Genomic DNA, 14,501 nt, shown 5'->3' on the forward strand with positions numbered 1-14,501 from the left:
GTGATGGCTGGAGCCCCAGCAGCCAACTTGGGGATGGAGGCCCTATGCACTGATGCCCGGAAGAGAACAGCCCCAACGATACCAGGGGTGTCTTCTCACCAGCTTGGGGCACCCACCTTAGGGTTTTCCATGCAGAAGCACACATAAATCCTGTGTTGGAGTTAGCTAATTCTGTGACACCGTTTCTGTAGTAGTCCATCCAACCCCAGTCCTGAGGTCATGACTCTGGAATGATGCTCCCTGGGCCCTGCCCATCCTCCCTCCTGCCGTCTGCTCTGGACGGGGACAGCAGGGCCCGTCCAGCCCATGCTCCACCAGCAGCCCCTATGGCCCCTGAGTTGTTTCACAAAATGCCCCCCTCCCCCGCACCTCTTGCTGTCTAAGTACCTCAAAGTGAACAGAAAGCAGTCTCTGACGTAAAAACACAGCACAAGGCTAGTCGTCACAACGGTGTGGTAGCGCGCGCACAGGCGAGTCGGTGGGGCAGAAGCACTGTCCGTCGGTATCGACAGGGGAGAAGGTGGTGCCCCACATCCGCTAAAGAAATACTAGTTTGTCAAGAAATGGAGGATGCAGCTGGGCAGCTATTTGAAATAGAAAACTGGATTTCCTGGGTCATGTTTTATATTAAAATAAATAATAAATGTCTAATAAATAGATTAGTGAGATTTAAATGTAGAAATGAAACCCATAAAAGTACCAGAGGAAACACAGAAAAAATTTTTTAATATAATCTTTGGGGAAGGGACACAGAGACTCAGATACACGAACATCCTCGCGGCAAAACATTAGCAAAGTCAGCAGACAGGAAGTATTTGCAACTTGTCACATGGAGCTAGTTTTCTTAATGAACAAAGAACTCCTACACTTAAATAAGCCAACAAACCAACAGGAAAATGAGCAAAGGCTATGGATGCACAACTCAGAAAAGGAGCAACAATGAGCACTTTACCGTACGAAAAAATGCTCAACAGCTCACTCGTAAGAGACAGGGCGATTATAACCCTGAGATGCCAGTGTTCCACAGGGCTTGGCAAAGATCAAGATGCTCACCACCACACTGAGGGAGGGAGGGTTCCGGAAGTCAGTGTTCGTGCAGGTCGCTTCTGGGAAAGCGAGCTAGAATCCCGGGGACTCGGCCCACACACACACGGCTGTGCGCTGGAGACGCGTGCACACAAGTGCATCTGCGGCAGGACCCCTAGGAACAGTAAAGGGCTGGGAAGGGCCTTCCTGCCCAGTAATCGGGACTGCTCAAAATGCCACAGAACCCGGGGGAAAACTGACAAAATTAACTTTTTCAAAACTCTGGAAATTAACCAAAGACCCGTAACAATCCAAGGAGGGTTTACCCTAGAAAAATGGCTCAGTCTTGGTGGGAAGGGCAAACCTGGTGGCATTTTCAGTTACTCTTCTCATTCCCTCTCTCCAGCTCTGCAGTGGCTTTACACCCAGCAGCCTTGGGGCCACAGGAGCCTGGAGATCAACAGCCTGGCAGCCACTGGGAGGGGAAGACTGGGTCCCAAAGCCCCTCCCTCAGAGACTCGTCACTACTGGAATCGTCAGGCTGCTATCCGGAAAAAACCCATTCTCCAGGCTTGTCTTTTTTTCTGGCCTGACTCAACCGGCTCAGTGCAGGTCTGTCGAGAACAATCAGGGATACTGTTTAATAACGAGCAGCCTGCAGTGGCAACTTCCACTTGGCCAAAGAAGAGGCTGGTGAAAAATCTCAAAAGGCCTGAAAAGTACATAGCTCTCACCACTGGCTGAACTTGAGGCCCCGAAAAAGCAGGAAGTGTGAGCTAAGGCAGAGGTGGCAACTACCTGGCTGAGCGTTCAAGGTGTGCCCAACACACACACAGCTTTCTGCCAAAACCCACAAGACTTCTTGGATCAAAGCATTTAAGGAAGTCTCTGTCCAATCATTAGCTGATCACTAAGCTGACCAAACAGAGACTTCAGTGGCCAAGCACGACAAAGAATATACATTTTTACATAGTTAGTCCAGAAAAGACACTAAATAGCAACAACAAATTGTGGGGAGGGGGGGATCTGATTTCCAGAGTTGCCACCTTATATCATCTAAAATGTCTAATTTCAACAAAAAAATTATGACACACAAGGAAACAGGTAAGTATGGCCCATACATAAGGAGAAGAGTAGTCAGTGGAAACTGTCCCTGAACAAGCCCAAGGCTGAACTTATTAGACAAATACTATAAACCAGTTCTTATAAACATGTTCAAAGAAGTAAAGGAAGCCATGTCTAAAGAATTAAAATATGAGATAATGTTTCACCAAATAGAAAACATTGGTAAAAAGAAAGAAATTATAGAAGAGAACCAAATAGAAAATTCTGGACTTGGAAAATACAAGTGAAATGAGAAATTCATTAGAGCAACGAAATATTAGATTTTAGTTGGTAAAAGAAAGAACCTGGGACCCTGAAGATAGATCAATAGGTCTATTTTGAGGAACAGAAAAAAGAAAGAAAAAAATGAACAGGGCCTCAGGGATCAGAGAGACACCACCAACCACCTGATATACACATAATGGGAGTCCAGTGACAGGAAGAGAGAGAGAGGGGGAGAGAGAGGGAGAGAGAGGGAGGGAGAGAGAGAGAGGCAGAAAGAACCTTTGAAGAAATAATGGACCCAAACCTCCCAAATTTGATGAACGACAACCTCTACATCCAAGAAGCCCAACAAATTCTAAGGAGGACACACGCAAAGAGATCCGTAACTAGACACATAGTTAAAACTGTTAAAAGTCAAAGACAAAGAGCATTTTAGAAGCAGCAAGGAAAAAACCCAACTTATTGTATACAAAGCATTTTCCAAAATCCCAACTTAATGACACTGGCTTCTCATCAGAAACCGTGGACACCAGAAGGCAGTGGGATGATACATTCAAAGTGTTAGAAGACAAAGACTATTAACAACATACTGAAATCTAGCAAAGCTATTCTTCAAAAGTGAAGAAGTTAAGACATTCCACATAAACAAGAATGGGGACAATTCGCTGCTAGCAGACCTATCCCCTCAAGAAACACTGCAGGGAGCCCTTCAGACCAAAGTGAAAGACACTAGTCAAATCCACGGAAGAGACAGACAGTGCAGGTAAAGGAACCACACAGCCAGAGAGCAGACACTATACACGTATTTTTGTTTGTAAACCTTTTGTTTTCCTATCTGACTTTAAAGAGCTATATAAAGCAATAATCACAAAACTATGCTGATGGGCTCACAATCTATAAAGGTGTAATTTGTATGACAAAAATCACACAAAGGCGCTAGGAGGGACACACCTTTATTAGAGCTTTTGTACACTCCTGAAACTAAACTGGTATGAAGCCAAACTAGACTGTATTTACTTGTTCACTGGAATCTGCAGAGCAACCACTAAGGAATTCCCCCCAAAACAAAAATTCAGTGAAAGACACAGGGGAATTCAGCGAACATCCATCTAACACACACACACACGGCAATGGGGAAAAGAGGAAAAAGACATGTAGAAAAACTGAAAAATGACAGACATAAATCTTCCCTTATCAGTAAGTACATTAAAGGTAAATGGACTAAATATCACACTTGGAGGCAGAGATCAGCAGAACAGATTAAAAGCCACAATCAGCTGTTTTCAAGGAGCACGTCAGACTCAGACACCAAAACTACAAGGGTGGAAGAGGATGTACCACACAGTTTCCACAAGGCATATGGACATCATACAAAAGAGACTTTAAGACAAAAGCTGTTACTAGACACAGAGAAGACCCCATTACAAAAGGGTCCCTCCATCAGGAAAAATAACAGTATATGGAGAACAACTGGGTTGAAGGTCAGTGGGGAGAGAGAAGACATAAATGACACTGTGAACCACGTTGACTTAACACGTATCTACAGAACACTCAACAACAGAACAGTTTCTCAAGTGTACATGGAACATTCTCCAGGGTACAGATATAAAATACATTTCAAAGCACTGAAATCATACACAATATATTCTTTGGCCACATGGAATAAAATTAGAAATCAAATAACAAAAGAAAATTTGGGAAATTAACAAGTATGTGGAAAATTAAACCAACTCCTGAATAATCAATGGGTAAAAGAAATTCAAGAGAAATTAGAAAATACTTGGAGATAAAGATGAAACACAACATACCAAAACTTATGCAATGAAGCTAAAGCAGTGCTTAGATGAAACTTACAGTTGTAAACACCTACCTGAAAAAGAAGCTAGACCTCAAATCAATAAGCTAATCTTCTATCTTAAGAAACTAGAAAGGCAACCCAAAGTAAACAATAAAGATCAGAGCGGAAATTAACAAAACAAAAAATGAAAAAAATGAGAGAAAAATCAACAAAACCAGAAGTTGGGTTTTGAATCAATCAATAAAATTGATAAGCCTTTAGTTAGACAGGCCAAGCACATTTTAAAAAGTGAGAAAACACTCAGATTTTTAAAACCAGGAATGAAAGAAGAGACATTGCCAGCAACCTTAAAGAAATAAAAAGAATTACAAAGGAATACTGTAAACAACTGTATGTCAACAAATTACAACCAAAGACCTATATGAAATAGACAAATTCCTAAAAATATAGAAACTACTAAGACTGATTCAAGGAAAAACAGGAAATCTAAACAGATCTATAATAAATAAAGATAATAAATTAATTTTTTAAAGATTTCATTTATTTGTCAGGGCAAGAGAGAGAGAGAGAGAGAGCACCAGCAGAAGGAGCGGCAGAGGGAGAGGGAGAAGCAGAATTCCCGCTGAGCAGGGAGCATTTGGGACTTGATCCCAGGACCCTGGGATCATGATCTGAGCCGAAGGCAGAAGCTTAACCAACTGAGCCACCCAGGCACCCAAGATAATAAATTAAAAACAAAAAAACAACAACAAAAAAACTTCTCACAAGGAAAAGCCCAGGACCAAATGACTTCACTGGTGAATTCCACCAAATGTTTAAAGGATTAACACAAATCCTTCATAAACTCTTCCAAAAAACAGACGAGGAAGGAACATTTCCCAACTCAATCTATGAGGCCAGTACTACTTTGATACCAAAGCCAGACAAGGACATCATAAGAAGAAAAGTGTATGGTAATATCTCTTATGAGCAAAGACACAAAATTCCTTAACAAAATACTAGCAAACCAGGTCATTGGAATCGCAGAATATTAGCAAACCAAGTGCAATAACATAAAAAGAATTATATATCAGACCAAGTGGGATTTATCCCATGAACGCAAGGGTGGTTCAGCATATGAAAAACAATTCATGTAGTATACCATCGCAACAGAATAATGAACAAAAACCACACGACCATTTTAATAGATATAGAAAGACATCTGACAGAATTCAACATCAAGACAAAAACACTCAACAAACTAGAATTAGAAGGAACTTTCTCAGCTGGCAAAAAGCATCTACAAAAACGCACAGCCAACACCATTCTCAATGGTGAAAGACTGAAAGCTTTCTCCCCAAAACCAGGAACAAGATGAAGATATCTGCTCTCACCACTGCTATTTGACATTGTACTGGAGGTTCCTAATTTGCCAAGGCAATTAGGCAAAAGAAAGAAAGGCATCCAAATTGTAAAGGAAGCATTCTATTTGCAGATGACATGATTGTGCATAGAGAAAATCCCAAGGAATCTACACACACACACACACACACACACACACACAATTAGAACTAACCGAGCTCAGCACGGTTTCAGGCTACAAGACCAACATACAACAATCAGTTGTATTTCTATACATTAGCAATGAACAATCCAAAAATGAAATTCAGAAAACAATTATATTTACAATAGCATCAAAAAGAATAAAATATTTAAGAATAAATTTAACAAAGTAAGTACAAAACTTGTACACTGAAAACAACAAAAAACTGTTGAAATAAGCTAAAAAACAGCCAAATAGTAAGAATATCCCAAGTTCATGAGTCATAAAACTTAATATGAAGATGACAATACTTTCCAAAGTGATCCCTAGATTCAACAAAATCTCTATCAAAATCTCAGCTGCCCTTTTTTGGTAGAAATTAACAAGCCGATCCTAAAATTCATTTGGAAATGCAAGGGACCCAGAAGAGCCAAGATAATCTTGAAACAGAACAAAGCTGGAGGACTTCCTTTCAGGGTTCAGAACTTACCGCAAAGCAAGATGAACCAAGACACTGCAGCACCGGCATAAGGATATGTAATAGGTCAGTGGAAGAGAACGGAGAAACCAGAAATAAACTCTTAGATTCATGGCCAACGGATGGTCAGCAAAGGTGTCACGGTAACTTGGTGGGGAAAGAATCATCTTCTCAACACACGGCGCTGGGACAACCGGAATCCACACACAGAGGAATGAAGTCGGATCCTTACCTCACACCGTATACAGAAATTAACTCAAAACGGATCAAAGACCTAAATTTAAGAGCTAAAAGTATAAAACTCTTAGAAGAAAATGTAGGAGTAAATCATAATCTTGGATCAGGCCAGGTGCTCAGGACACCAGAAGCACACAAAACGAAAGAAAAAGTAGATATTGGATGTCATTAAAATTAACGACTTAGTGCTTCAAAGGGCATCACTGAGAAAGTGAAAAGAGAATGGGAGAAAATATTTGCAAACAATACAAGGGTCTAGAATATATAAAGAATTCTTTTTTTTTTAAGGTTTTATTTATTTCAGAGAGAGAAAGAGAGAGAGAGCACAAGCAGAGCAGCAGAGGGAGAGGGAGAAGCAGACTCCCCGCTGAGCAGGGAGCCTGATGCAGGACTCGATCCCAGGACCCTGAGATCATGACCTGAGTTGAAGGCAGATGTTCAACCGAGCCACCCAGATGCCCCTAGAATATATAAAGAATTCTTACAACTCAAACAATGCAATTGAAAATGGGCAAAGGATCTGAATAGATATTTCTCCAAAAAAATACACAAATGGCCAATAAGCACATGAAAAGGTAGTATAAGTAGTCATTATGAAAATACAAATTAAAATGCAAATCAAGATACCACCTCAGGGGCGTCTGGGTGGCTCAGTTGGTTAAGTGTCTGCCTTCGGCTCAGGTCATGATCCCAGGGTCCTGGGATCAAGCCCCGCATCAGGCTCTCTGCTCAGAGGGGAGTCTGCTTCTCCATCTGCCTCTGCTCCTCCTCCCTCTCATGTTCTCTCAAATAAATAACATTTAAAAAAAAAATAAAAGATACCATTTCATACCAAGATGGCTAAGATGAAACACAGATAACGTGTTGGCAAAAACACAGAGGAACTGGAACCCTCACGCACTGTGGTGTGAATGTAAGTCAAATGGTGCAACTGCTGTGCAAGTCTGGTGGTTCACCAACAAGTTAAACACAGAGTTGCCAAGGGAGCTAGCGATTCCACTTCTGGGCATAAACCTCAAAGAAATGAAAATCTATGTCCACACAAGACTTGCACACACGTTCACAGAAGCATCGCTCATCATAGCCAAACAGTGTGAGAACAACCCAAATGTCCGTGATAAACAGATAAACAGCGTGCTGTGCCCACACTTCGGTGTCATCAGTGGGCAGTAAAAGGGCCCAGGGCTCTGACACATTCCACAACATGGAAGAACCCAGGAGACACTGTGCTAAGTGGACTAACCAGACACGAAAGGCCACGTGTTGCTAGGATGCTGTCCACCCAGAAAGGACAGAGCCACAAACAAATCAGGAAGGGCCAGGGGCTGGAGGAAGGAATAGGGGAATGACTGCTAACAGGGACAGGCTTTCTTCTGGGGTGATGGAAAGTTCTGGAACCAGGTGGTCCAGGTTGTACAACGCACTTCATGCCACACTTAAGTGGTACACTTTGAAAGGGTGAATCCTAGGGTGTGGGAGTATAAAGCTATTTTTTGAAAAACACAAAAGCAGAGAGGTAGTTGTTGACATTCTAATGCAGAACCATCACCAAAACGCTCTGTGAGCTGGAAATGCAAGCTGCGACGCTGAACGGTTCACTTCCCAGCTTGTCTTAAAAAAAAAGTGTTTACATAAAAGTGTGAGGGTTCCTAGAGTCTCCCCCGAGTCCCTCCTACTGCCCAGGGAAAAGGCGGGGAAGTGGGGCTTGGGGTGACATGGGTACAGGCTTTGCAAGATGCCCCACTGAGCCACGCTGCCCATGTCACCTCCAGGCTCTCAGGCGGGCCAGACCCATAACCCGGATGGCTGTGGCTCCCCAGGGCAGGGGGAGTCCATACCTCTGGGGCACTGTGACTAGAATACACACTCTTTCCTCACACGAAACACACATATAACAACAGTGGCTGTGGTTACAGCTCAGTCCTGTGTCTGCGCTCTGATCCTGGTGCCCTGGCCGAGGGAGAAGAGCAGACAACCAGAGGGGACCACACACACCCAGGCTGGCCCTCTAAGTCAGTGCATAGTTAAACTGGTTTGCAAACTTCTCATGCTTCTTCTGGTCCATCTGATTCATGGCTGTGACCACCCTCTGCACAGCGGCCCTGTGGGGAAAGCAAAGCAAGACGTGATCAGGGAAGCCCAGCCAGGTCTCCGGACTCCGACCGTCGTCTGGCTGGGATCAGGCCATGGTCCCCAGCGGCTGCCACACACAGACCACTGACTCCCTGCAGATGGGTGACACAGCTCAGAAATAAAAGCAACTGTGACACGAACGTTCCCTGAGCCGTGAAGGCAGCTCCCAGGATCCCTAATCTCGCCAGCACCCAGAATGAAGGCAGAGCCTGCCCAGCAGGCTGGTGGGGGGGTAGCTTCAGGGCAGATGCAACAAGGCAGCGTCAGATCCAGACCCTGCCCAGCTTGCCCAGCCACATGCATAGCGCCCCAGGACAGAGCCACGGGGCAGCACTCCAGTCCTGTAGCAAAAACATACAGACAGGCAATCAAGTCCGTCTCACTACCTGGCCTGGTTGCTGTGCTTGCTGTGCTGCCGAGTGCCTGGGCTCAGCAGGACTCTGTACCCAGGAGAAAGCCTCTGAGGCCGCCAAGCAGGGATGCCCCGCTGCCCCCCAAGTGCCCGTGTGACCGCTGGGTGCAACCCCGGGGCTCAGTCACCCGTGGCCCTTCAACAGGACAAGCTCATGGGGGCTCCGTGCGGGCACTGAGAAAGCCGCCCTCCTGTGCGACCCCACTCAGGCCAAGCACATGGTAACGCTGGCTGGGAGGATAGGAAGAGCCCCCTTCGCCCGCCACACGGAGCTGAACGCCTCCCAGGTGTCTGCTTGAGAAGCCTGGCCCATGAGGACGGCCTGATGACACCCACAACCTGAGCTTAAATCCGACCAGGGAGGCCATGGCTTCATGGGGCTTCCTACACAAGCACCCAAAATGCCTTTGTCTGCCCAGCCCCAGTGGCAGGCAGGCAGTGAGAGTGCTGGCTGGTGGCCTTCCTGCCCTGGCCCTGCCGAATTCCCAACCACCAGGCACGTCCAGCTGGGCTGCGGAGATGCCCCGTCCCTGACCCACCTCCCTGGCAGCACTGGCCAAGCTCTGCTGGAGCGGAGACCTGTGTGGTACCTCCCATCCCACCAGCCTTGGAAGGTACTCCCCTGCCGGCCGTTACCAGGTGGACACCACTGGGCGCTGACCACGAGAGCACCCTTCCGGGTCATCTGGGCAAGGGAGGGCCATGGAGCTGGCTCCGTACCCGCAGTCCCCATGGAGGCCTCACCCCACCACCAGGAAATGAGGGTGTGCTGGCTGGTCAGTTGAAGCCCCTCCGCTAGAGAAGATGCTCATCCATCCCTTTGGGGGGGCCAGCTCCAGGCTCTGCTCCTGAATGGCCCACCCATGGCCCTCCTGGCTAGAAGCGCCCATCCCGCCCGGGGGGCCTGGTAGTCACAGGGAGAAATATGTAGGCGAGAGGAGCTAGGGGCCCCAGGCCTTGACAGTGTTTTGGAGCTCAGTCAGCCCACCTCCGGCATCCCCAAATCCAGGGGGGAGGGGGCAGGCATGCCGCAGGAGCTCTTACTTAGCAAACACCTTCTTGGCGATGCGTGCACGGGCGGTGTTGGCCTGCTGCTTCAGGTCGGTGAGGCCAGGGTGCCTCCTCCTCTTGCCCTTGCCTCTCCCGCTGGACCTAGATGAGCCAAGGTCCACTCCCGTGGCAGCCTCCACATCTCTCATAAACTCGGGGTCCTGCCAACCTGCAAAGAGACCCCGAGATTTCAAGACACCTCTGTCACCAACCAGAGAGCCTCTCACTCAAGCCCTGACCCCTCCTTGCCTCAAGGGTCGGCGCAGCTTGCCCACTGCCGGCCAGTGACAAAGGGGGCAGACGGCAAGGCAGAGCTCCCCACCCCCGTCTCAGGGGCCCACAGGGGTCCTGGGATAGGACCCAGAGGCCTCATCTGGTGCATCCACTGACCCCCTGCCCCGCGCAGGAAGGCAGCTGAGACGGGTGCCCGTGGCAGGCTATTTCCCTGCCTCCAGCTGGACTGGGCCCCAGCAGGCCCCCAATTACGGTGGCCAGACCCATCTGCTGACTGGTGTTTGTGCACACCAGGGGCAGCCACGGCCAACGGGTCAGGACCGGGCCGAGCTTTTTTACTGGTCCAAAGAGAACTTGGCAACAGGCTTCAGCAACAAGGGGGCAGCTCTGCTCTTCTTGCCACGTGTGGTCTGCCACGGCCCAGGCCAGGCAAGGCGGCAGGAGAAGGCGCACCAGGTCCCACAGAGCCCGGCCTCACCAGTGCGCTCATCCACCGGGGCTGAGGGAAGCTTCCACTGTCCAGGGTGCCCAAGGCCCTGCTACTGCCCTGGCTGCTCCTTCCCATCCTGGCCTTGGCTTCCTGGCCCCAGTGAGGGCTGCTCTGCCTCTGAAAGGTGGAGGCGGGCTCCATGAGCCAGGGTGCCATCCAGCCTGGCCACCTCCAGAAGGCCATCCTGGTCAGGAGTGCAACAGCACAGCCCCCTTCATGTGCCCAGACCTACGGACACCGAGCCTGGCTCACCAAAGTGTGCCAGGCGCCCCACACTCTGATGGCGCCCACCATGCCCACGGGAACCCCACGGAATGTGCACCCCAGACAGATGGTTAGGCCTCCCCAAGTTGATTTTTTGAAGTGAAGGAGTACAGGGCTGCACAATTCAGATCCAGGAACGATTAATCCGAGATTAAGGAAAACTGTCTAAACAGTTTATCTCCCGTAATAAGAAGGCGCCACAGTTTAGGAGCCCAGTGAATGGAGCAATTGTTTAAACACCACGGAAAAATACCGGCGCCCGGGAGAGATGGAATGAGCATCTCAGTAAAATGAAGGAGCAATTTAAAAGCCTTTGAAGAAAATCAATAGATGCCGGGGCCACGCGGCCTTCCTGTGCGCTGGCGGGCCCTGGAGCTTGGCGTGCATTGTCACCAAGGTTAGCGCCAGGGAAAAGAAAATTGCCCCGCGTGCGAGGGAGGCGGGGATCAATAGTGTAGTTAGTAAAGAGATGCTATTTCACATCTGACTGGCCAGTGCCGGCCCGCGGCCACAGCCCGGTACCTGTTGTTAACAAGTCACCGAAGCCTGGAGAACCAGATACTCTTCAGGGCTGACACAAAAAATACGCACTTAATTTGCTCCTGAGTGTGAGCCACCAGGGAAGGCCTCGCCCTGCGGATTAGCAGGTCAGGGGCCCCCCCTTGCCGCCGTCCAGGGCCCAGGGTGGCTCAGACACAGTGTCAGCCTGAAATCTCACATCTGTCAAAGGGAAAAACCCCACTAATGACGACAAACACAGCCAGGCTGGGACCCTCACGTGCAGGCCAGTGCTGCACCCACGCACATGGCCGCCTTCCCTTCATCGGGGCTCTGGGTCGGCGATGTGGCTTTCTTGGGAGAGCGAGAGCCCCAGGCAGCCAGGACCTCCAGCCCAGAGCCCAGGCTTGACAAACCACAGGGACACTGAGACAGATCAGGGATCTGGGGGGTACCCCCCAATTCTGAGAGTGCCCACATGCTGCCCAGACAGTGACGGCCACTTCTGGGGGACACCACGTGGCCCTGCTGTTCAGGGATCCTTGGGAGTCATGTGGTGGCCAGCATGTGCCATGTGCCCAGCACAAGGCGCCAACACACGTACCGTGTTGAGACAAGTTCCCCAAGTTGTCCTGCGAACAACACTTACATGGTTCAAGGCCTGAAGCTAGCCTGTAAGCTAGAACCCTGAACCAGCCTCTGTGGAGACCTGGCTCCCGAGCCTTGGGGCTCAGGGCCTGCCTGGCACCTCCTTGCGTCCGCCTGGACATGCACACAGGCATGTGCGCACACATGCCCGGAACCTGCTGTGCTGCAGAGGAGAGGGTGTGGGCAAGACAACGGGTCAAGTGTCCACCTCGTGAGAATGTGCTGCTCTCCTCTCTGGAGAATGGGCTTCAGCCAGTAATTTTTCTTACCTCCATTCCCCCATTTCCTTAAAAACGTGACTCAGAACCCAGAACCCAAACCACCAAACAACATGCTGGTGGTTTCTGACCATGAGTCCGTGACCCCAGTGACAGCGACACGAATACGTGGCCCAACTAGAAGCCTGTGTCTCTTGCGGCACTGCTGTGAGTTACGACCATGCTGGAAGCGGCAGGTGGCCGCCAGGGTCCCGGGCCGTCCCCCCACACAGTGCCCACCGTCTGCTCCAGCCCCCAGACCTACCTGCATGCCCTGCTCGTCTCTGCAGCTGCTGCCTCTGTTCCCAGGCCCTATCCTCCGGGTGGAGGGGCCGGCCCGCCTCATCTCTGGGGATGATCTTCCCGTGGAAAGGGCACTGTGACAAAGAGGAGAACTGTCTGGGGAGGCTGGGGCCTCCATCGGCCTGGCCAAAGCCACCTCCCTTCACATTGGCCGCCCGGCACTCAGCACATCTCGGGCTTAGGAGGTGCTGTGGAGAGCAGGGACGCGGGAACCAGTGCAGAGCCCCCCCAAGTCCCGGATGTCAGACTCCCGACCCCGGCACAAGGCCTGCCAGCCACGGACAAGCCCTCCCTGGGGAGGGGGCCCAGATGAAGGCCACGGCAGGCTTCACACAGGCCGGCTGGAGCCCAGCACTCCATCTGGCCACCCTGTCTGTGGCCCGGCGGAGTCCTGCGACAACCATCCCCACGTGCTGCGGCCCTCCCCGGCCCTGGCTGCCGCCTCACCTTCAGCCGGTCCTGACGCTCGCAGAGCCGGCCATCGGGCCTTGGGGCGCGGCACCGGTGCTGCACGGGCTCGAACTTCCCCGCAAAGGTGATGCAGCGGTTCTGCAGCATCTCTGAGACGGTGGTGCTGAGCACTTCCGTGTCCACCTCACTGGGCTTCCAGAAGCGGTGCTCAGAGTCACACCTGCAACACCAGACTCTCGTAGCTGCCCCAGGGATGCTGCCGACAGCGTGGCTCCAGGCCAGGCAGCCCAAGGAGAGCAGGTCACAAAGACTTCTGGACCCCATCGCAGGTGCCACAAGCCAAACCTCGAGTCGTCCCGTCCACGGCCTCCACGGCTGCCCGAAGCCTGGCAGGACAGGCAGCGCTAGCGGGCGGGGGCTCACCTGGGGGAGGCACTTGTGCCCCCCTCTTGTCTGCGGCCCCACAGAGAGTGTCGGCAAGCACTGCGAGGGGACAGCTCCCCGAAAGTCCTTGCAGACCCCAGGCCTGGCCTGTGTGGAGGTCTGAGTCAGAGCGCCGGAGGGGCAAGGACGGATCAGGAAGGGTCTCGAGCCAGGCAGCCACCCTTCAGACCTCACGATGCCACACTATGTAGGAGAACGGTGCAGGACGTCTCCCCAGGGAGCCACAGGAAGGTTCAGAAGGGGTCCAGCCGCCCCCCACCCGCCCCGGCCACAGTTCTATGGTCCCAGTAGAGCCTGCGTGTGGTGAGCGCACCGCAGGGACCTAAGGCAGAGCCAGGCCCTGGGCCTGGTAGTACGCCCGCCGGCCGGGAAAAGGCAGGACCAGACACACCCACACTCACTTGAGGATCTTCCCAGCCATCGGCTGCTCCTGGCCCCAGTAGCACAGGTCCACCCCAAAGGGCACGACAGGCGCCCGGGCCCACTCTGCTGCCAGCTTCCCAGCCTCCTCCGGTCCCACAGGTGCCCTGGCGAGGCCACAAACAAGACACCCTGACTGTGCATGCAGGAGCCGGCCACAGCCACCTGCCTCCTTCTGTCCTCCCTTCCTCCCCGAGCACAGACACAGAGGCCCCGGGTCAAAACACTGGAGCAGCGACCTCTGCCACCTTGGGCCCGAGCTCCAGGGCAGCCTCTGGGGCCCATGAGAAGCCCAGCACCAAGCCCCAGGGGGCTCCAGGGAGCTGTGCAGGGAGCTGGTCTGGGATCTCTGGTCTTCATCCTGGGCCTGGGGGTGCCCTGACATCCGCCCCCGTGCCCCGGCTGACATGGCAGCTCTCTGAGGACCCTCCCATCCCGTGCAAGCCCTGCCCTAGGCACAGATAGTGGCAGGTGCTCTCCCGGCCAGGGGCGCACCCAGGGCTGCCCCCGCACAGCCAGAGGGGTCTCGGCAGCTTGAGGAGGCAGG

General features: G+C 51.1%; 1 protein-coding gene across 4 annotated transcripts in view; it reads right to left on the reverse strand.

The window, feature by feature from the left end:
- Positions 1-707: 707 nt before the first annotated feature.
- Positions 708-14,501, reverse strand: part of UVSSA (UV stimulated scaffold protein A) — a 35,284-nt gene continuing 21,490 nt past the window's right edge. For all 4 annotated transcript variants that reach the window (XM_028089074.2, XM_028089070.2, XM_028089077.2 and 1 more), the window contains exons 10-14: positions 13,936-14,061; positions 13,127-13,310; positions 12,642-12,753; positions 9,980-10,154; positions 708-8,492 (exon numbers count right to left, since the gene is read on the reverse strand). In XM_028089074.2, coding sequence (XP_027944875.1) covers positions 8,399-8,492; positions 9,980-10,154; positions 12,642-12,753; positions 13,127-13,310; positions 13,936-14,061 — 691 coding nt within the window. In that variant the 3' untranslated portion in view covers positions 708-8,398. The remainder of the gene's footprint in view (positions 8,493-9,979; positions 10,155-12,641; positions 12,754-13,126; positions 13,311-13,935; positions 14,062-14,501) is intronic.

Source organism: Eumetopias jubatus, unplaced genomic scaffold, assembly GCF_037043125.1.
Source record: "Eumetopias jubatus isolate StellerSeaLion01/CBP00866 unplaced genomic scaffold, mEumJub1_p1.0 scaffold_2, whole genome shotgun sequence".
Classification (NCBI taxonomy): Eukaryota; Metazoa; Chordata; class Mammalia; order Carnivora; family Otariidae; genus Eumetopias; species Eumetopias jubatus.